The following is a 23420-nucleotide window of genomic DNA, read 5'->3' on the forward strand; positions in this document are numbered from 1 at the left end:
GAATCTGTTCCTCGCCTTCACTTAACACAGAGGGGAGAGGGTTAGGAACCCCAGAGCTTCAAGACTTGGAGAGCTCTGTTCAGCTCCAGCTGAGCTCAGAGAATACCGCACCCACACCTTCAGATTATCGGCCTGCCTTGCCTCCTTCCAGCTCCCACCCGGACTCCAAGTGGGAAAGAAGGAAAAGCAAAGCGAACAGAGCCGAGGCACTCCCCTCCTTCTCCCTCTCCCTATACCAGTGGGAGAGACGCCGCCTCTAGGCCTCAGCGTGTCTCCCCGGGCAAATGTACAAGCCAGGCAGGTATACACCGGGAGCCGACGCCAGTGGGAATGGTCTCTCCCAGGCCAGCCTCCGTGCACGGCCCTCCCCCTTCCATCCCCTCCGCGCCGGCAGCGATGACATCATTCTTCCCTGACTCCCGGACCGCGGGCAGGATCGGAGCCCAGCAAGGACTCCCAGCACGTAGGCCTAGGATGCTCCGGGCTCTTCCGAACCGGTGGGCACAGGCGGCTCCTGTGCGGCCCCGCCCCCTCTCCCGCAGGTTCCGAGCTCTCTCATCTGAGCCCCGGATTCTCCATCTCGCCGCCGTGCTCTCTTCTTCCCGGCTCCTGCATCCCCAGCCTAGATTGCGTGCACTGTCGTCCGGAGAAGAACCAAATTCCCGGGGCCTGCATGGACACCGTCCCCCTACCGGTCCTCGGCCCGGGCCCCGCGTTCCCACCCATTGCCAGTGAACTGTCGGGCAGGCCCCTCCTCCTCTACAAACCTATTCGCGTCCCTCAGGCTGACTGCTCCTGGCCCCCTCCCCCGCTCTGAGCATCACAGGCCTCTAGGTCTAAACGCCTCCCTACCTCCCATCCTCGCCCCCTGAGCCTGCCGCCGGCGGTGCCCCGTGACAGTTCCCTTCCTTTCCCCGCTATGGGCCTCCACTAACGTTGTGCACCACTGTGCCCCTGCTCGGTTCCATCCGACGGCGCTCCGCGTAGCTTCCTCGGCCTGCCTCCGCTGACAGTGCTCTCCGCCCTTACAGGCCCCTTTGCTGTCATCCCACATGTTCTCCCACGGTTTTCTCGTCCTACAAGTCCCCCTCCCCCAGCGATGTGTTTTCTTGGCTCTCTACCCCATCCGAGGCGTCCGCACAGTCCCCAAGGCTTGACTCCCTCCCTCCCCCTCCGGCAGCGCCCCCTCCCGGCCCTGGCCAGCCCGCCGCCCGCCCCCTCACCAGCGGCTGCATCTCCGAGTGCGCGGTGGGCACCTGGAACCGGTCGATCTCCTCCATCATGGTGCCGGCGGGCGAGCGGGCCGGGGGCCGGGCGCGGCCGGGGACGCCGACGGGGACCGCGCGGGGCGGCGGCCCCAGGTGCCGGGTGGGTGGTGCAGACTAGGCCTCCCCGGACCAGTCGGGCAGATGGAGGGTTAGGCGCAGGGCAGGAGATCTGCAAGCGGGCTGAGGCCGGCGTGGCTCGGTCGGCTTGCCTAGCGCTACAGCGTCAGTGGCCGGGCAAAGCCGCAGGTCTTGCCTCGCCTCCTCCTCCGCCGCCGCCTCCTGTCAGCAGCTCAGCCACTGCGGTGACTCGGCAACTCCACTTCCGGGTCCGGGACACCGCCTGAATCCTGCATTATTCATGAGGAGGCGGTGTCTGGAGACCGAGCCCCTCCCGCATGCAGGAGTTCTAGTGGCGCGGCCGCTGGTCGTCTTGCCTGAGGGGGCGGGGCCTAATGGAGCCGGTGGTTCCCCGAGCGCCCAGCCCCGCCTTCCCCTCGAGCCGGGAGGGGGCATCAGAGGCGCCTGCGCCTTGGCTGCTGGTTAGTTGCTGGGTAACCGCGTCGAGGGAGGAGACGATTCCCTTCTGCAAGGGCGCGGAGGACCCACAACGTCGGCTGTCCCCAAAGAACCCCTGAGACTGGGAATTGAAGTGAAAGAGAATCTGGATTTTCTGTGCATTATTGAGGGGACGGACAAACTTCTTGTCCTCAGGCAGAGGAGCGTTTTGTAGGTGCTCCAAGTGTTGAGATGCTTCCTGCTTCTTCAAAGATGCCCCACAAACAACCGCCGCCTCCTCGTAAGCAGGTAACACACCTCGACCTGCTCTGTCTTGATGACCTCTGACCTTCGCTGCCAGTGACCACCGATCATACCTCTGCTACTGACGCTTCATCTTCCTTTCCCTGTTGACTTTCTCCCTGACTCCTGGCCTGTGTTCCCAGTGACCTCTGACCCCGTCCTGCTCTCTCCCTCTAATCCTAGCGTCCTCTCCCACACTGCCCCGAACTGCTGTTTCCTACCACTCTTTCACTTGTCCTCCTTTCACCATTCCATTCCCTCACTCCATGACCCATCCTGACCAGCCCATCCTCCTTAAGCCCCCACCCTCTCTCTTACCAATATGTTCATTGTCCTCACAGTCTTGTCCCAAAGAATTTGTTTTTCCCATCCTTTGCTGAGTGCCCAGTGCTGGGCTAGGTGGAGACACAGGCCTTTGGGAGCTCACAGAAGTGCAGGAGACCTGTACAGGAGACACAGATTATATGGGGTGGTATGCTTCAGGTCTTCTGTGTTGGGAGACTTGTGAGGAGAGAGCACTCAGACAAAGAGGAAAGAAGCTCTTTTCCTATCTCCTTTCACACACTGCACACTCCAAACTGGCCCATCCAGACTGCCCTTGTTGCCACCTGGACAGATGTCATCTCTTCTCACAGGAAACCTAAGAGTCACCCTTCTTAACTCACCCAGCTCACCCTGGGTGGAGAAGTAAGGCCCAGCTTCTTGAGGAGCTCTCTGTGACAAAGCCACTCAGTTCTTCAAGGATCACTCTTTTCCAAACTCTTTACGAATTATCGGGCTTTCCTGATAGCTCAGTCAGCGAAGAATCCACCTGCAATGCAGGAGACCTGGGTTTGACCCTAGGTTGGGAAGATCCCCTGGAGAAGGGAAAGGCTACTCACTGCAGTATTCTGGCCTGGAGAATTTAATGGACTCTATACATAGTCCATGGAGTTGCAAAGAGTCAGACAGGACTGAGCGACTTTCACTTCACTTTCACTTTACGAATTATCATCTTACAATTAATATGCAGTTTCTTGCTTTGTGAGGCAGGGCTCCTATTTATTTATTCTTAAATAATATCTCAGGCCTAGGTATTTTGAGATTTGGAGACCGTATCTGTGTGCATGCTGTTTATGACTTTACATATTTGGGTCTGGCTTCCTCTATATTGGGTTTCCCAGGTGGCATAGTGGTAAAGAATCTGCCTGCAAATGCAGGAGATGCAGGAAACTCAGGTTTGATTGCTGGGTCGGGAATATCCCCTGGAGTAGGAAATGGCAACCTGTTCCAGTATTCTTGCCCAGATAATTCCATGGATGGAGGAGCCTGGCAGGCTACAGTCCATGGAGCGGCAAAGAGTCAGACATGTCTAAGCGACTGAGCACGCACCCTTCCATATTACTTGCCTGGTCTCCTTTGCTTCTTTCACTTGGACTTCCATAGCAGGTGTGCTCACCATTCTTATATCTCTGCAACCATGGAAAGGCTGCTTTTCCTGTATGGCCTTGCCCTAGTTTTATGTCAGGGTTGAACTGTGTTTTGAAGCTCGTACTGTCCTTGGAGCTACTGACTCTTAATTTACATGCAGTTTATTTTAAATTTGGCATTGCTGAGGACTGGTTCACATACAACAAAATGGACCATTTTAGTTGTATATGTTGACAGATTTTACAAAGCTATACAGTTGTGAACCACTACCACAATAAAGATATAACACACTTCCTCTACTCTCTAAAGTTTCCTTGTACCTCATCCCAGTCCATTCTCCCCAACTTCCTAGCCCCAAGTAATTACTAATCTGCTTCTGTCAACTACAGATTGGATTTTTCTAGGGGTTTGAACAAGCTTGGGAATCAGTTTCTCCAGTCCATTAGGGGAGATATTAGAGGTTTTAGGTAAACTGAGAGTGGAGAGAGGTGACAGCAAACAGGAGACAGAAACGTGGGTCAACCGGCCTTGCACACATCAGTGCTGCTGCTTTGGAAGGAAGGGTTGTTTTAGAACAGGATAAATATACTTGTGTGGGATGTGAGCAGAGCTGGGTTGTGCTAGGTTATATTCATCACTCTTTTGTCCCCATGAGGCTTATAGCGTAGGTCAGTTGTGAATTGGGTGTGGGACAACCTAGAGAAACTTGAGAAGTCCCTGTCCTCTGGAAACTCAGGCCTGTGGGGGAGACAGAACAAAGGCATATAAAGATAAGGGAGGATGCAATCCCTGGGGTTGAAAGGAAGAGAGGTATGCAGGTTGGAGCAGCAGAGATGCTTCAGGAAGGAGGTAGCTATGACTTGGAGGCCTGCAGTGGAGAGGGAAGGTCAGGATTGGATTTGTCAGGGGACGGAGAAGAATTTAAACTCCTTTGTTTGTGTCAGTGATCAAGTCTTCTATTGACTCCCTCTCGCTCTCAGAATAAAGTCCCCAAAGTCCAATGTCTTTGTATGGCCTAGAAGGCCTTGGCAGGTCTAACCTTTGCTACCCACCTGACTTCAGATCTCATCGTTGCTCTGTGAAGATTCCTCAGTTCCACCACACCTGAACTGCCCTTACTTCCTGGAAAATGACATCCACGCTGTTGTTCTCCTCTAAGCCTTTGACACTGCTATTTCCTCTGATTGCTTGGTACAGTCTTTTCTGTCTTCTGCCACCTGCCCCAAGCCAACCTGCCCCAAATCTCTCCTTAATCTCCTGTTCATACATCACATCTCAGTTTGCCCAGCATATTCTCCTATCAAGGGTTAAGGTCCCTTTCTGGAGGCAGGATGTAGTGATATCCCCACTATACTGTAAACTCTGATGTCAAGGATCATGTCTGTCTCATTCATTGTTGATTCCCCTGAACCTAGCACAATCCCTGGCATATATTAAATCCTGAAAATGGGTGGAATATGAATTCTGAATGCTTCCAATTGTTGTTTGGAAATTTTGATCTGGGTGAGTCTGAAGGATAGAAAAGGGTGAGCCTTGGATGAGGAGACTGGTGGGGAGTGATAACAAGGAACTGTGACTGTAGAAGCACAATTTTCTGGGTTTATATTTATATCTGCTTTGGTAGTAAGGCTGTGAATGGTTCAGATTTGAAATATATATACTCATGCTTTAAGAGCTGGGTGTTGGAAATTGAGGACAAAAATGCTGATGATATAAATATTCTCATTCAACAATTATTTATTGAGCACCCACTCTATGCCAGGTAATGTTCTAGGTATTGATGATATTTGTTGTTGTTTAGTCACTAAATTGTGTCGGGTTCTTTTGGAACCCCATGGACTATAGTCTATCAGGCTTCTCTGTGCATGGATTTCCCAGGCAAGAATACTGGAATGGGTTGCCATTTCAGGGGGTTCCTTTTTCAGGGGATCTTCCCGACCCAGGGATTGAACCTGTGTCTCCTGCATTGGCAGGCGGGTTCTTTACCACTGAGCCACCAGGGAAGCCCATTGGTGATATAGCAACAAACGAAACAAACACAAATCCCTGCTCTCAGGGAGCTTATCTTTTAGTTGGAGATAAATTGTCTATAAACAAATAAGTAAAGTATATTGTTTGTCAGATGATGATGGGTGTCCTAAAGAAAAATAAGGCAGGGAAAGGAATAGGAAGTTCAGGGAACCAGGATATTATGGTTTCAACATAGTGGTTTGGCGAGGGAGACAGGGGGAAGCAGTGGCTTATAGAGGTGACATTTGAGAAAGACCTGAAGGCAGTGAAGGAATTAACTGTGTGATATTCTGGGGGGAAGGCATTCCTGACAGAGGGCATAGTAAGTGTAAAGTTCCTGAGATGGGAGCTTGCTCACACATGTTCTGGATCAGCAAGGAAGGGAGGAGGAAAGTGGCAGGAAATACGGTCAGAGACATGTTCCCCTCTATTCCAGAGGGTTAATCAAATAACCATGGCATATTAAATTGATCATGATGAAGCTCCATGAATCATAATTTGTAATTAAAATTCATGAACGTCAGGCACCATAAACCAGGACCAGCTCAAAACATCACTGGTAATACCCCAATAACAGAGTGTCCTTCCTGAAAATTTCGAGAATTCCAACTGGCTGCATGTGTATATGCAAGAGGAATTTTGCATCGTTGCCAAACATTGCCTGGCAGCCAGACTCCTCAGCAGAGAACTGAATTAGAGTCTTCTGTGAACTCCAGTTAAAGGCTAATTTTAGTTTATGACTAACAAGTTTTAGTACTCTTTTATAACTCAGTTACCATAAAAAAAAAAAATCAAAAGTCTGGAATTTTGCATCATTTCCCTGTAGCAACCAAAGAAAAGTCTTGCCGTTTTGGATCACTTCGTGTGATCTCTTCAAAAGCCCCTCTGGGACAATACTTTTAGAAATACTGATCTTGATGAGGTGTAATGAGGGTAGGGGTAAGTGGGCAAGAGTTGCAAGGCCAGAAGACAGTCTTAGATGATTCAGAGATTTTGAGTCTGATGACTAGGCCTGGGATCCACAGAAGAAAGGACAGGAGGAGGTGAGCAGAATCGAAGGCAAGTTGATACACTTCTCTTTGTCCTAAGTAAGCTCCTCCCTCTTGTGACCCTTCTCAGTGTCATCCTTGCTTCCTCACATCCTTACACTCTCATCCTCATCTCTTCTTCAAGCTCTCGATCTGAGATTTTGCCCCTTTACTTCCTAAATCTCTTGAATCAGATCACTTTGTTCCTCTTCACAGCCACCCCGTTAGCCCTGTCTACCGTCATCTCTCACCTCGACAGCTGTAAAAGCTTTGTCAGGCTTTGTCACGGGTACTCCCCTCATCCACCCAGGTCCCTTCCAATCCATTCTCTGTGCCATACCAAGGGATCTTTTTGAACTGTCAACCTGATTATGTCATCCCACACTCAAAACCCTTCAGTGACTTCCTACTTCTTTTAGGAGAGGAACCAATTGTTTATCTTATTTATTATTATTATTATTTATTTTGCTGCTCTGGGTCTTAGTTGCAGCATGTGGGATCTAGTTCCTTGACCAGGGATTGAACCCTGGCCCCCTGCATTGGGAGCTTGGAGTCTTAGCCACTGGACCATGAGGGAAGTCCCAAAGAGGGACCAATTTTTTAAAAACCCGTCAGGTAAAACAAACAAACAAACAAACAAAAACCCTCAGGTGCCTATATGGGCTGAGGCCTGCTTGGGTGTCTAAGCCTTCACTTGTACCACTGTGTCCCAGTCATTGCTGTATTTCGGTTCTTTGTTGTCCCTTCTTTGTGGAACATTCTCCGTGCCCTCTCTCCCTCACCGCTGCACTCACTCACAAGACTCCGGTCCAAACAGCAGCCCCCACAACCACTTTAACGGCCTGTACCTTGTTAATGAAGAGAATGAAGTTTTCTCTATGTTTATAGTTTCATTGTCCGTGATCTTCTCTTCTAAAGCATGCATCCCAGGGTGTAATTATTCACTTGTTTGTGTAATTATTTTATTAGTGTATGTCTCTCCCATTAGACTGTGAGGCCTTGAGAGCAGGGCCTGTGGATGTTTTTCCTCACAGCTGTATTCTCAGCTCGTAACACAGTGGCCATTGCATTAGAAGCTCTTGACGAATGATTGTTAAATGAACTATGGGGTGCAGTTGAGGAAGTAGCGTTGGGTACAGTGGAAGCCTGTGGTTGGCGATCCTAACACTGATTCTGGGAGAATCAGGGAAGATTTCTAGAAGGAACACCATGATTCAAGGTTTGGACAAAGGTCCAACATGTAGGATAAGAACTGACCAGAGAATAAGGAAGAATAATGTTCTTCTGGGGAGGAGAGTGTTTATTGGTTATGTGGTCAGTCATGATGCATCTGCTAATGAAGAGAAGAACTAGACACAGCATTGGATTTGATAATTAGGAAGTCAGTGAAGATCTTGGAAACAATTTTAGAGATAAAAAGCAGACTGAATTGAGCGAAGAAGGCATAAAGACCATGTAGACAGGATTTCTTTTTTTTCAGATGAAGTTAAGGCTTGAATATGTTAAATGCTAAGGTAAGGCATTTGCCTGGCAGAAACAGAGAGAAGTTGAAGATGAAAGAGATAAAATGAAGACTAGAACCAAGTGTCTGAGTAGATGGAAGTGGGTCAGTTGTGGCCCAGAGGTGGACCACTTTGTAACAGAAAAGGAGAAAGGAGGAAGGGATGGATGTAGATGAGGATAATTCAGAGGCTTAGTGACAGGAAGTTGAAAGAATTTTCTCTTCGCTTTCCCTAGTAGTGTTACAGAATTCCTTCTGGAAGTGATAACTAGAAAATAAATTTTGCCAGTGGTTATTCCATTTTGTTATGATTATAGTCATGCCATTTTCGGAGTTATGGTCTGAGGTTTTTTCATGCACAATTATCAGATTACAGAATAGCTGGGAGCATTTGAGGCCAGAGCTTGGTCTCCACCCCCATCCCCCACCCCTCACCTCATTTACCGAACTCAGTACTTGCCAGGTAGTCGAATAATAATAGCAGAGGTGTCTTGTGCTTATCCCTAGGCTTTGCAGCCAGCAAGCAGATGCTGAAGAATAATTTTGGTTCTCTGGCTCCAGCTGTGAACAAGCCATATGAAATTGTTTTCTGCCAGCTAGAAATCGGTGTGGAGTATTCAATTTTCCCAATTGCTGAGACTGAGTGGTATGGAAGAAGTGAGCAAAGAACACGGCTGTTGATCAAACTGGTTTCACTGCTTTGTGTCTCACAATACTTTGTCCTGTTTAAAGCGTCTCTGGATTCTGGTTTATGTAGTGTGTTTATGTCTTCCATTTAGCTCAGTTCCTAGATTTGAGAACCCCTGGAGTGGGACCAACTCAACTTTCATTCTTCTTTAGCTGCCATCCTAGCATCTGGTACATAGTAGATGCTTAATAAATACTGGATGAATAAATAATGACTGAATGAATTAGTGGGTGAGTAAATAATGACTGATGGAAAGGTGTGTGCATACATGCTAAGTCGCTTCAGTTATGTCCAACTCTTTGTGACCCTATGGACTGTAGCCTGCCAGGTTTCTTGTGGGATTCTCCAGGCAAGAATACTGGAGTGAGTTGCCAAGCCCTCTTCCAGGGGATCTTCGTAACCCAGGGATTGAACCCACATCTCTTACCTCTCCTGCATTGGCAGGGAGGTTCTTTATCACTAGCGCCACCCTGGAAGTCTGATGGAAAGGTGTGTACTGCAATACTCTGAACACTAACTTTTCCTTGTAGGCCTGCAGAAGAAGCAACTCATGACTCCTTTGTTTTAGTCAAAGCACCCAATTCTGTTAATTTTTTTAGGGACCCTACTCCTGATATTAACCTTCTTTTCCTATTCCAATTCCTATCAGACATCCATTTTCTCAGTTACTTATTTTTTCCTTGTGTCATACATTCAGCCTCAAATATTGCTTTGGAACAAATTGGAATACAAATGGATAAGACAAATCTGCTAATCCCTGGACAGACACTTGGATCCAGGTCCCTGCATCTTTGTTAACGATTCTGTTCCCTCTGCCTGGAAAGCCTGAACCTATCCAACTTCTGCCCTTTATGAGCCTGGAAAACTGTAAGGCACAATACATGTGCCTTTAGCTAAGCTCTGTAAGTGGCGAAGAATAGAGGCTCACTTATGTTACCTCAAATACAAGGTGGGATGGGTGAAGAGGAAGGTGTATATTTAGGGGTTTGTGGGTAGATATTATAAATACATAGATAGCCTAGAATTAGACTCAGAAACCTCTTTGTTCTGAAACAGATATTGGTACTAATTTCTTTCTCCACGTCTCTCATAGCTTCTCTACTTTTCTTCTTCTTTTTAATATTTATTTATTTGCCTGCACTGGGTCTTAGTTGAGGCATGTGGAATCCTCGTTGTATCACACAGGAGCTTTCGTTGTCACTCAAGGTCTCCGTAGTTGGGGCACATGGGCTTTAGTTGCTGTGAAACATGTGGGATCTTAGTTCCCTGCCCAGGGATTGAACCCGCATCCCCTGCATTGCAAAGCAGGTTCTTAACCACTGGACCACCAGGGAAGTCCCCTCTCTACTTTTCTTAGCAACTATATTTCATTCCCTGTTTTCATTTCCCAAGCAGTCAACTTTTCTACGGTTTCAGCTCCCTCATTACTTACTGTATTTTCAGCTCATCATGACTACTCTGGCCTCTTCTGTCTCATAAAATGTCTCCATCAGTATCTACATCCCTCCACCAGTTCTCTCTGTGGTCCCAATTCAAACCCTTGGAGAAGAAACCTGATTGTCTCCAGCTTACCTGTTCATGCTAGGCTATATCAAGGAGGATAAGGTCCTATGGCTTTCTAAGGAGCCAAAGCTGTGAAGCAGGGCAATTTCCCTTAGAAGGTGGTATCGTCTTTCCTTAGCTCCTCCTGTGCAGGATATAACCTGCTTTATTGAAAGTAACTTCTACATTGCTTCTGGTAAGTCTTTCTCAAACGTTGATCGGAGAGGGCCTCAGATATTTTCCAACTGGTTGCTTCCATTCAGGGCCGATATTTACATTACAAAAGGTTCTGTCCTTTACAAAAGCCTTTTACTTTAAGAGGTTTTTTTTTTTTTTAATAGCACATTTCTACAACGAATTTTTAAATGCATCACACTCTATGCATAACTTTTAAAGACCTTGACATAGGAAATAAATTGTGGCCATGATGGAGCATTTCATACTGGACTCACCATCCCACTATGAACAGCCCGTAATCCTGGACACAATATGTGAAGCAGCTGGTTTCGGTACTCGCCCAATCCTAAGGGAAGGAGAACACCAAAACATGAGTTACGTGTTTATCTTTGCTTTCTGCCTTGGGTCAGTTTCTTCTCTTTTTAAACTCTTTTTTCACATGTATAATTAATTAAGTAATACTTATTCAGTTTTTTGGCTGAACTCGGCCTTAGTTGCAGTATTTGCCCTCTTTTGGTTGTGGCATGCAGGATCTTTAGTTGTGGCACATGAACTCTTAGTTGCCTTGTGCCTGACCAGGGATGGAACCTGGGCCTCCTGCACTGGGAGCATGGAGTCTTAGCCACTGAACTACCAGGGAAGTTCTTGGGTCAATTTCTTGATCATGGCTCAGGGAGAGAGATCCAAAGGAGAGTACCGTGATACCAGTGATATCCAATGTTGGAATTAGTAGGCAATGGCTTGAAAGCAGTTGCTAAAATACATTTATGAACTAAAAAAAGTATTGACTTAAAGGATGGGGAATCTAAGCCTCCAAAATGGAAACAATAGAAAAATAAATATCAGAAATGAAAAATTTATTGGCTAGTCCTAATAGTAAATGTGAAGATGGAAAATTGAAATTATCCAATCCAAAACACAGAGAAAAACAAGATTAGAAACTATAAAGAGCCTTAGTGACCTGTGGGAATATGTCATATTTGTATCTGTAACTTGCAAGTAGCTGGAATCCCAGAAGGAAGACAAGGAGAAGGAAAGTAGTTAAAAAAAATAATTGTCAAAAATCTCTTAAATTTGGTGGAAAACATATTATTAGCAGAGGTTCAATGAGCCCAAAGCAGGATAAATCAAGGAAAACCAAAGGTAGGTCACTCACAATCAAAAAACTGAATGCCAAGGATAAAAATAAAATCTTGAAAGCAACCAGAGACAAATGACACAATGCACAGAATGGAATAATAGGATCATGACTGACTTCCCACTGTAAACAAAAGCAATCAGAAGACAATGGAATATCATAGCTAATGCACTGAAAGAAAATTACCATCAAGCCAGAATTCTATGTCCAACAGAAATATCCCTCAAAAGGAAGAGTTTTCTATAAATACATTTTCAGATAAACTAAAACTGATAAAATTTGTCTTCAGCAGACCTTCACTACAAGAAGTGCAGAAAGCAGGACTTCCCTGGTGGTCCAGAGGTTAAGACTTTGCCTTGCAGTGGAAGGGACATGGGTCTGATCTCTGGTTGGGGAAGAATCCCCTCTTCTCCCACCTCTGCATGAAAACTACTAAGACCTGACACAACCAAATAAATCTTCAAGAAAAAAAAAAGAAGTTCTTTCAGCATAGGGAAAATGACTCCTGATGGAAGCTCTGCCTGTGGGAAGGCCCCAAAGTACTAGTAATAGTAAATACGGGCCTAAAGATAAAATACTAGATATTTTTGGCTTCTATTAATTTTCTTAAGAGGCATATGACTGTTTAAAACAAAAATAACACCGCTGTAAGCTAAAGCTTATAATGTATATAGAAATAAAATACGTGGCAACAACCTCAAAGATGAGGTTGTGGTGGTAAATGGAATTAAGGTGTGATAATATCAATAACCTCAGATATGCAGATGACACCACCCTTATGGCAGAAAGTGAAGAGGAACTAAAAAGCCTCTTGATGAGAGTGAAAGTGGAGAGTGAAAAAGTTGGCTTAAAGCTCAACATTCAGAAAACGAAGATCATGGCATCCGGTCCCATCACTTCATGGGAAATAGATGGGGAAACAGTGGAAACGGTGTCCGACTTTATTTTTTTGGGCTCCAAAATCACTGCAGATGGTGACTGCAGCCATGAAATTAAAAGATGCTTACTCCTTGGAAGGAAAGTTATGTCCAACCTAGATAGCATATTCAAAAGCAGAGATGTTAGTTTGCCAAAAAAGGTCCGTCTAGTCAAGGCTATGATTTTTACTGTGGTCATGTATGGATGTGAGAGTTGGACTGTGAAGAAGGCTGAGCGCCGAAGAATTGATGCTTTTGAACTGTGGTGTTGGAGAAGACTCTTGAGAGTCCCTTGGACTGCAAGGAGATCCAACCAGTCCATTCTGAAGGAGATCAGCCCTGGGATTTCTTTGGAAGGAATGATGCTAAAGCTGAAACTCCAGTACTTTGGCCACCTCATGCGAAGAGTTGACTCATTGGAAAGACTCTGATGCTGGGAAGGATTGGGGGCAGGAGGAGAAGGGGACGACAGAGGATGAGATGGCTGGATGGCATCACTGACTCGATGGACGTGAGTCTGAGTGAACTCCGGGAGTTGGTGATAGACAGGGAGGCCTGGCGTGCTGTGATTCATGGGGTCGCAAAGAGTCGGACACGACTGAGCGACTGAACTGAACTAACTGAAGGTTATTACTTTGTTAAATATGAAGTGGTGTGTTATTTATTCTTAATAGACTATGATCGATTTGAGGTATATACTATAAACGTTAGAGCAACCACTAGAAAGTAATACAAAAAGGCACAGCCAAAAATCCAACAGAGAAAATAAAATGAAATACTAAAAACCTCAACTAACATAAAAGACGGGAGAAGATGAACAGAGGAAAAAGTAGATGAAAAATAGAAAACAAAGCAGAGTATGGTAAAGACAACCGCACCAATACTTTCAATTAAAAGGCAGAGATTATCAAGCTGGGGGGGGCGGGGGGGAGGAATAAGCAAGACCCAACTTTATGCTCCTTGTAAGAAGTATAGTTTAAGTGTAAAGACATAGAAAGTTTGAAAAATAAAAGTGTGGTGAAACATACCATGCAAGTAGCAAGCATAAAAAAGCTGCATAACTATAGTATTATCAGAGCTAAGTAGGCTCCAAGACAAAGAGTATTCCCAAAGAAAAATATGGACATTTCATAATGATAAAAGATCAATTCAAGAAGTGAAATGAAATCTCAAATGTGTATGTACCTACTAATAGCACTTCAAAATACATCAACCAAAAACTGACCAGAGTTAAACGGAGAAATATAAAAGGATACAATGATAGCTGGAGATTTTAACACTTTTCGCTCAGCTGAAATATGTAGATCTGTTAACCAACTTGACTTAATTAACATTTATAGAACCTAAGAATGGCAGAATGTTAAAAAAAAAAAATAGACCATACACTGGGACGTGCAGTGAGTCTCAATACATTTCAAAATATTAATACCTTACAGGTTTTCATTCAATTCAAACTCAACATCAATCCATGACAGAAAAAAATCTCAGGATACTAGGAATAGTTTGACCAAAATGAAATTAAATTAATCATAAATAGCAAATCCCCAAATATTTAGGGATTGACGAATGCACTTCTAAATTTAAAAAAATATACAAAGGAAATTTAAAAAAACCTTTTAATTGGATGGGCTTCCCAGATGGCTCATTGGTAAAGAATCCTCCTGCCAATGCAGTAGACGTGGGTTTGATCCCTGGGTTGGGAAGATCCCCTGGAGAAGGAAATGGCACCCCACTCCAGTATTCTTGCCTGGGAAATCCCATGGACAGAGGAGCCTGGCAGGCTGCAACCATGGGGTTGCAAAAGCGTTGCGCATGACATAGCGACTAAACAACAACACTGAAAATAAAACATCACAAATTGTGGGGTCATGCTGAAGTTGGACTTACTAAAAACGTGTAGTTTTAAATGCCTATTTCAGAAAAGAAAAAAGATTTAAAATCAATGTTCTAAGTTTCTACCTTAAGAAAATAGAAAAAGATGAGGAAATTAAATCCAGAATAACAGAAGCAAAATCTATTTCATCAATTCCCTTTCTTTTATTAATTTATTCATTTATCTTATTGTTTCATAGAAATAATGAGAAAAACGACAGAGAAAATTAACGAAGTCAGAAGTTGGTTCATTGAAAAGATTGATAAAATTGATAAAACTTAGCAAGTTTGGCTCATCAAGAAAAAAAGAAAACACAATAGCCAATAACAGAAATGAAAAATGTGATATCACTACAGATTGTACAGACATTAAAAAGGGTAATAAATGGATATTATCAACAACTTTATGGCAATAAATTCAACAATGTAAAGGGAATGGACAAATTTATTGAAGAAAACAGTTTGCCTTAACACAAAAAGAAATGGAAAATATGAAGACCACATCTACTTAAAGAAATTGAATTCATAATTTAAAACCTTCCCACAAAGAACCTCTAGGCCAAATGGGTTCACTGATGAATAGATATGTCAGGAATAAATATAACACCAATCTTATACAAAGTCTTAGAGCAAACAGGAGGGTACAAGTTCCAATTTACTTGATATCAGTATAATTCTGATATTAAAATCAAAACTATTATAAGAAAAGAGGATAGGCCAACATCCTTCATGAATATAAATGCAAAAAAAAAATCTGACAAAATATTAGCAAATCTGTTCCAGCAATATATTAAAAAAATAATATATCAGACCAAGTGAGGTTTATTTCAATAAAACAAAGTTAGCTCAACATTAAAAACCCAATCAATATATTTTTTCACATTAACAGAAAAAAGGGGGAAAACCATATGACAACATCATAATAGATTCAGAAAAGAAGTTGACAAGATTCAACTCTTCTCTTTGTCGCTCAGTCGTGTCCAGCTCTTTGCGACCCCATGGACTGCAGCGCACGAGGCCTCTCTGTCCATTACCAAGCCCCAGAGTTTACTCAAACTCATGTCCATTGAGTCGGTGATGCCATCCAACCATCTCATCCTCTGCCGTCCCCTTCTCCTCCTGCCCTCAATCTTTCCCAGCATCAGGGTCTTTTCAAATGAGTCCATATTTTTCTTTGGGTCTTCTCTTCGCATCAGGTGGCCAAAGTATTAGAGTTTCAGCTTCAACATCAGTCCTTCCAATGAACACCCAGGACTGATTTCCTTTAGGATGGACTGGTTAGATCTCCTTGCAGTCCAAGGGACTCTCAAGAGTCTTCTCCAGCACCACAGTTCAAAAGCATCAATTACTCTGTGTTCAGCTTTCTTTATAGTCTAACTCTCACGTCCATACCTGACTACTGGAAAAAACATAGCCTTGACTAGATGGACCTTTGTTGGCAAAGTAATGTCTCTGCTTTTTAAAATGCTGTCTAGGTTGGTCATAACTTTCCTTCTAAGGAGTAAGTGTCTTTTAATTTCATGGCTGCAGTCACCATCTACAGTGATTTCGGAGCCCCCAAAATAAAGTCTGTCACTGTTACCACTGTTTCTCCATCTATATGCCATGAAGTGATGGGACCAGATGCCATGATCTTCGTTTTCTGAATGTTGAGCTTTAAGCCAACTTTTTCACTCTCCACTTTAACTTTCATCAAGAGGCTCTTTAGTTCTTATTCACTTTCTGCCATAAGGGTGGTGTCATCTGCATATCTGAGGTTATTGATATTTCTCCCGGCAATCTTGAGTCCAGCTTGGGCTTCTTCCAGCCCCGCGTTTCTCATGATGTACTCTGCATATAAGTTAAATAAGCAGGGTGACAATATATAGCCTTGAAGTATTCCTTTTCCTATTTGGAACAAGTCTGTTGTTCCATGTCCAGTTCTAACTGTTGCTTCCTGACATGCATACATGTTTCTCAAGAGGCAGGTCAGGTGTTCTGGTATTCCCATCTCTTTCAGAATTTTCCACAATTTATTGTGATCCACACAGTCAAAGGCCTTGGCATAGTCAATAAAGCAGAAATAGATGTTTTTCTGGAACTCTCTTGCTTTTCTGATGATCCAGCGGATGTTGGCAATTTGATCTCTGTTTCCTCTGCCTTTTCTAAAACCAGGTTGAACATCTGGAAGTTCACGGTCCATGTATTGTTGAAGCCCAGCTTGGAGAATTTTGAACATTACTTTGCTAGCATGTGAGATGAGTGCAATTGTGCGGTAGTTTGAGCATTCTTTGGCATTGCCTTTCTTTGGGATTGGAATGAAGACTGACCTTTTCCAGTCCTGTGGCTACTGCTGAGTTTTCCAAATTTGCTGACATATTGAGTGCAGCACTTAAACAGCATCATCTTTTAGGATTTGAAATAGCTCCACTGGAATTCCATCACCTCCACTAGCTTTGTTCGTAGTGATGCTTCCTAAGGCCCACTTGACTTCACATTCCAGGATGTCTGGCTCTAGGTAAGTGATCACACCATCGTGATTATCTGAGTCATAAAGACCCTTTTTGTACAGTTCTTCTGTGTATTCTTGCCACCTCTTAATATCTTATGCTTCTGTTAGGTGCATACCATTTCTGCTCTTAATTGTGCCCATCTTTGCATGAAATGTTCCCTTGGTATCTCTAATTTTCTTGACAAGATTCAACATCCACCCACAAAAGATGAGAATAAGGGCCAAATAAGATGATGCACTCCAAAGTGTTCAGTAAACTGAAAGATGCTGTATAAAGGGAAAGTTTTTTTAGTTTCATCCCTCTGCTGTACACCCTGAGACTTATAGCTTCCTTTCTGACAAGGATTTCATGGGACCTGGACAACACACTTTTCAACTATTCAATAAATGCCCTCAGAATGAGAGTCAGTCGGCATGCACAGCAGACCATGATAGAATAATAAAGTAATAACACTGCCTCTGGTACTTGATGGCTTACTGAGTGCTGGGCTCTGAGTAAGGTTCTCATCATGTATTGTATTTTATCCTCACAGCAAATCTAAGGAAAGTACTAATATTTTTCTCTGCTTTATAAATGAGAGAATGAGGATTAGGACATAAATACCTTACTCAAGGCCGCACATGTAGGTGGTGACAGAATCAGGAATCAAGCCAGGCTTACACTAGAGCTTCAGGTTTTAAACCCTACCCTGCCTTGCTGTCTCTACCCTTATTTGGGAAGAGGCCCATAGCTTTGGCTTCTTCCCTCTTGGTCTTCCAGGGAAGCATGAGTTTGGTCTCATGTTCCTTTTTCTGCATTCTGAGCATTATGCTAACACTGCATTAATAGGGGGAAAAAAAAAACTACCTTCTTTAACTGTATTAACTTTTAAAATTCTTAATTAGCATTTTAAATTATAAAAGTAATGCACATTTACATTTAAAATATTAAAACCATGAGGATGAGTATAAGGTAAACTGCAGTTTTTTCCCTTCCCTGCAACTCCCCAGTCACATTCCCTAGACCAAACCACTCTCAACAGGATCTACATTATTCTTCCAGAAATTTCGTGTGTGCACACATTCTTAAAGTAAAATGATGGGTCATCTGTTTATGTAACTTGCTTGTTTATTTAACAATAAAAAAAGCTTGGAGGCTTTACATAACAATACATAAAAGTTGCCTCATTCTTTTAAAAATATACATAATATCCCATTGAATGGCTATACCATAACGTATTTCACTAGGCCCCTATGGATGAATATTTAGATTTTTTTCCCCATTTTTGAAATATTACCAAAAGGCTGCAGTGAGCAATTTTGTACATACATCTTTTGCATATGTATTATAGTATGCATAAGTATACTTATGCATATAGTATGCATATATATACAGTATATATATAAATACTATAGTATTTATATAGGAAAAATTCAAAAAAGCATAGTTGCTGAGTTGCGAGGTATACGCATTTGAAATTTTGGCAGGTATTGCCAGTTAACCCTGCATGAGGTGGCGTGCCCACAATAGTGTATGATAGCACCTGTTAGCCTTTATCTTTGTCGTTGTTTAGTTGCTAAGTCGTGTCGTTTTCTTTGTGACCCCAGTGGAAGCACACCAGGCTTCCCTGTCCTTCACCATCTCCTGGAGTTTGCTCAAACTCGCCCACTGAGTCGGTGATGCCATCCAACCATCTCATCCTCTGTTGCCTCCTTCTCCTCCTGCCCTCGATCTTTCCCAGCATCAGGCTCTTTTTCCAGTGGGTCAGCTTTCCGCATCAGGTGGTCAAAGTATTGGAGCTTCAGCATCAGGACTTCTGATGAATATTCAGGGTCGATTTCTTTTAGGATTGACTGATTTGATCTCCTTGCTATGCAAGGAACTCTCACCTAGTGTTTCAAAATTTTGAGATCTCCTTCAACCATACTTATTGAGCACCTTCTGGGTGCTTTAGAGACTGCGCTAGGCTCAGGGATTTGAAATGCAGTCAGTGAAGCTGGAGGAAGATTTGTTGGTAAATTACTCTTCCTTTGGGACTAAGAGCTTTTACCCTTTTAGAAACGGAAACTGCAAGCTGGTGAGGTATTTAGTTTCAATTTAGCTTAATGGAAACCTGTTAGGGAGTTTTAAAATAAGGACCAAGACAACTGAAATGGTGAACAAAATCTCCTGGGGCCCCAGGAAGGAGGATGCAGTGTCTGTGGGTTTGCACGCTTCAAAGAGCCACTCTTTGCAGAAAAGAACACATTTCACCAAGAAACTCTTGGGTGGACATGTGAGCTGCTGAAGACTTGTAGTCATCCCTAGGGCAAGTGCTTCCTAGTAAGCAAAGGGACAGACAGATCCTGCATGGCTAGGCAGAGCAGGGTGTATAAGTGGGAATAATAATACTACCAACAGTCCTTTATTGGGCACAGACTCTGGCCAGGTACTGCAGTTTGCATTTTATGTATATTGACTCATTGAATCCTCATAACTATGGGCTATAGTTGCCTTCAGAGGGCATTGGTATGATGCCCATTTAAGAGATAAGGACACTGCGAAGACAAGTAACTTGCCTAGCAGATGGCAGAGAAGGGATTCGAACCAGGTATGGTTGACTTCAAAGCCCATATTTGAGCCCCATGGATACATCTGATCACATACTTGTTTTTAAAATAATATCTTCATAATAGGGAGCAATTTAAGAAGTTTTGATCTCCTGACTTACCCCTAAAATATATTCAGGGACAGCTGGATTGCTTACATTGTGTAGTATGTCATGTATCAAAACAAGTCTGCATGCATGCTAACTTGCTTCAGTAATGTCCAATGCTTTGTGACCTCTGTCCATAGGATTCTCCAGGCAAGAGTACTGGAGTGGGTTGCCATGCCCTTCTCCAGGGGATCTTCCTGACCCAGAGCTAGAACACCTCTTATGCCTCCTGCATTGGCAGGGTTTTTTTTTTTTTTTTTTTTTACCACTGGTGCCACCTGAGAAGCCCCAAAACAAATCTAAGTGCAGATAAATGCCCAGTGTGTGCTAAGTGGCTTCAGTCATGTCTGACTCTTTGCAATACCATGGACTGTAGCCTGCCATGCTCCTCTGTCCATGGGATTCTCCAGGCAAGAATACTGGAGTGGTTGCCATGCCCTCCTCCAGGAGATCTTCCCTACCCGGGAGAAGAACCCGTCTCTTACATCTCCTGCATTGGCAGGCAAGTTACCACTAGTGCCACCTGGGAAGCCCCAAATGCCCAGTAGGTGGCAATAATAATCACCTGTTACATTGAATTTTCTTTTTCAAAGCACGCTTCCATGGCTGTGGCAGGAAAAGAGTTGGGAATGTGGTGGATGCCACGTTAGGGATTTGGGGATTCCACTCGTGGGTGACGGGGAGCCCTTAGAGGCTTTAAAGTAGGAGAGTGATCAAGCTTACATTTTAAGAAGATTACTTATAGTGAATAAGAGTTTGGGAACATGTTCATGTTCAGCTCTGGGTCAGCTGCTTCATCTTGCTATGCCTCAGGGTCCTCATCTGTAAAACTCCTGTTTTACAGATTTTAATGATGTTATAATCCTTCCCCATAGGATGGTTATGAAGATTAAATGAGATCATGTACATAAATTGCTTAGTAAATGATTGGCTCAGGGTCAGTGCTCAATAGCTGAAAATGGTGATAGATATAATTATGAGAGTGGAGAGAAAATGGAGTTAGGGTAATCAAATGCAGTTTGGCTAGAGGGAGTTAGGACTTGAATTAAAGGGGGATATGAATGGAGAGGATAGTTATAAAAGATATTAAACTGATAGAATTGTTAGACTTAGAAATATGACGCTAGTAAAAGGATGAGGGAAAGACAGGTAACTGAAGACTCCCAGTTTCCAACCTAGGTGCTTGAATGGTCGTACACTTGAGTGAGATAGGAAATACTAGAGGAGATGGAAGTTTGGAGTGGGAAAAAAAAGATGATGGTTAGGGTGTAAAAAGAACACAATGAGGTTGATTTTTTAAGAAAATGAGTATGAGTACTCTGTCACAAATTTGAAAATCTAAGCTTTGTCATTTGAGCTTCAGGACAAAGAAGAAGATGAATCTGTGGGTGGGCATAAGAGCACCCAGGAGAATGTGTAGAAACAGAAGACTAGGGGGTCAAGCACCCATTCCCGGAGGGGTCAAGGATATTGAGAAAGAACTATTGGAGGTGGAGAAGTTTCTAGACGGAACAAGGGAGCCCTCAGCAATGTCAGGTCCTGTAAGAGAAGTGAGAACTAGGCAGTGGAGTCATTACCAGTTCCTGCCCTCAGGATGCTCACAGTAAAATCTCTTAACAGTGAAAATAGAAAAGTGCTTTACTATGAAGGAATTCGCTGGGACAGCTGTTATCCCATTGATCTTCAGGGTTACTCTGATTGCCCTGGTGGCCTGGGGGGCACCACTCCTTCCTGGGCTCCTCCCTTGACTTCACAGAATGACTGAAATGCTGCATCCAAGAGTAGAGGGTCTTCTTTGGTCAGTGTTTTAGAATGGGGGATCTCCCTTGCTGGAATCTCTTAGCTGCCTCTGATGTGCACTGCACTATATGTTTCTTTCTGTAATTCTGTCCCCTTTTGCAGAACAAAACCTGGAGACAACGGAGTATCTATTTGAAGTTACAGTTCGTCCTTCATCTCTCCACAGCCAATGCTAATGATGGTAATGTGAGGCAGGGCAGATCCTTGCTCAGAGTGCAGACAGAAAGAATAGAGGGAGGTAGGAGAAAGGTCAGGATTAGATGATGGAACTAGCAGAGGCTAGCTGGGTAGGGTTTTGTTAGGCCAAGATAGTGGGAGCTGAGATAGGGCTTCCTGGGTGGTGCTAGTGGTAAAGAACCTGCCTGTCAATGCCAGAGATGTAACGGACGCAGGTTTGATCCCTGGGTTGGGAAGATCCCCTGAAGAAGGAAATGGCAACCCATTCCAGTATTCTTGCCTGGGAAATCCTGTGGACAAAGGAGCCTGGCAGGCTACAGTCCATGGCGTTGCAGAGTCTGTCACGACTTAGCATGCATGCACAGAGTGGGAGGGAGGGAGAAGGAGAAGATGGCATTCTTGGCAGGAGGAATGGTAAAAGCAAAGGTGCAGAAGTGGGAAAGCAGAGGCCAAGCTCAGGAAATGTGAGTACCTTGCTGTTTGCATCTCAGAGTAGTGGGAGAGCAGGCTGGACCAGAGATGCGGGGTTGCATGATAGAGTTCCAAGGGCCAAACGAGGGACTTTGGGCTGTCTTTTTCTGCGGTTTGACAGCTTCTGGGAGGAACCCTCAGAAACCTTTCAGGAATTCAGGCTTGTCTGCCTCAGACTTCTCCTTCTGGAAGACCAACAGCCCAAGGTGGCAGCCTGACATTCAATCTCTTTTGTCATGGTTGGGAAGTCAGGGCTGTAGCTGATTTCATTGGCCTGTTTTGCATTTATTATAGTGTGGCTTTTACAGTGTGTTAATTGAAATATTTCCAACTGCCAAAAACAATTACACTCAAATTGCCTTGTCAGTTCTTTTATTGCCAGATAAATGTTTTATAGACATATTTACGGGGGGCAATGGTAACTGGATCTCGTTTCCTATTTAGGGCTGGCAGCCTGGGGTGGGGCTGGCCCTCCAGTGCTCTGTTGTGGGCCAGAAAACTGCTGGACACTGTTGCGCTTCCATCTCATTACCTTAGGGATCAGAGGCTCTTCAAAGGAAAGCCGCTTTCTGGCTCATGCGGCTTAGCCTCAGAGGAGGGTTCCCATCCCTGGAAACCTAGGTGGCCTGGCAGAAATCTGAATCCGGCTGCTGCCCTCCTAGCAACAATCCCTGCCTAAGCCAGGACATGCCCTTCTCACCCTCTGGAGTCCCCTCCCCATCCACCATCAAAGCCTCTCCACAGCCCCTGCCATGGAAGAGTTGTGAGAGTCCTTCTGGTCTAACCCCCTCACTTTGCATTTGGGAAACCAGGACCCAGAGACCTCCTCTAAGATCAATCAGGTGGTCAGTGAGAGCTGGGAGCCGAGGTCTCTGCCTGGTGTGCCAGGCCTTCACCAACATGTGCCCTTTGGTTTCTCGACTGCCTTGCCCCCTCCTTCAAGGCCTAGACCTGCTTCTTCCAAGCTTAACACTCCCCCACCCCACACACATCTCCAGTCTCCACTGATCTCCTTCTTGCTCCATCACCTGAAACAACTATTCGTTCAGTGTCTATACTGCAGGGTTTGTTTTATTTCTTTGGTGGAGCATTTTATAGTTTCTGTTATTGTTCTGCTCTTGCCATTTCACATGCTGTTTTCCTCTTCTGGACAGCCTTTCTGAAAAACATTTTCTCCACTTGGATAACCCATACTTGTCTTTTGATATTGAGCTGAGAAATAGCCACCTCAGTGAGGCTTTCTTTTGCACCCAAGCTGGGTAGGTGTTTCCATGCATGAGCACCCTGGGCACGTGTCTCTACTGCTGGCATAGAACAGACTTTCAAGAGAACATGCTGAGTGAATCAGTGAGTAAATAATGAGCACTAATCACATGCTTCTGTCTTCCATGGACCCCGAGCAAACAGGGATAGGGACCTCATCTCTCTTCATCTTTGTCTCACTGCTTAGGTTAGTC

General features: G+C 44.3%; 2 protein-coding genes across 8 annotated transcripts in view; one reads left to right on the top strand and one right to left on the bottom strand.

The window, feature by feature from the left end:
* The window catches only part of FAM219A (family with sequence similarity 219 member A), a 61290-nt gene extending 59707 nt beyond the window's left edge, over positions 1–1583 (bottom strand). Inside the window, exon 1 of one of the 6 annotated variants that reach the window (XM_061425978.1) lies at positions 1224–1583. In XM_061425978.1, coding sequence (XP_061281962.1) covers positions 1224–1283 — 60 coding nt within the window. In that variant the 5' untranslated portion in view covers positions 1284–1583. The remainder of the gene's footprint in view (positions 1–1223) is intronic. The other 5 variants (XM_061425975.1, XM_061425976.1, XM_061425974.1 and 2 more) reach the window with 5 other exon arrangements.
* Positions 1584–1795: 212 nt separating this feature from the next.
* The window catches only part of DNAI1 (dynein axonemal intermediate chain 1), a 68311-nt gene continuing 46686 nt past the window's right edge, over positions 1796–23420 (top strand). For both annotated transcript variants that reach the window (XM_061425967.1, XM_061425966.1), the window contains exon 1: positions 1796–2072. In XM_061425967.1, the coding sequence (XP_061281951.1) occupies positions 2016–2072 (57 nt within the window). In that variant the 5' untranslated portion in view covers positions 1796–2015. The remainder of the gene's footprint in view (positions 2073–23420) is intronic.

The sequence above is a fragment of the Bos javanicus genome, chromosome 8, assembly GCF_032452875.1.
Source record: "Bos javanicus breed banteng chromosome 8, ARS-OSU_banteng_1.0, whole genome shotgun sequence".
Classification (NCBI taxonomy): Eukaryota; Metazoa; Chordata; class Mammalia; order Artiodactyla; family Bovidae; genus Bos; species Bos javanicus.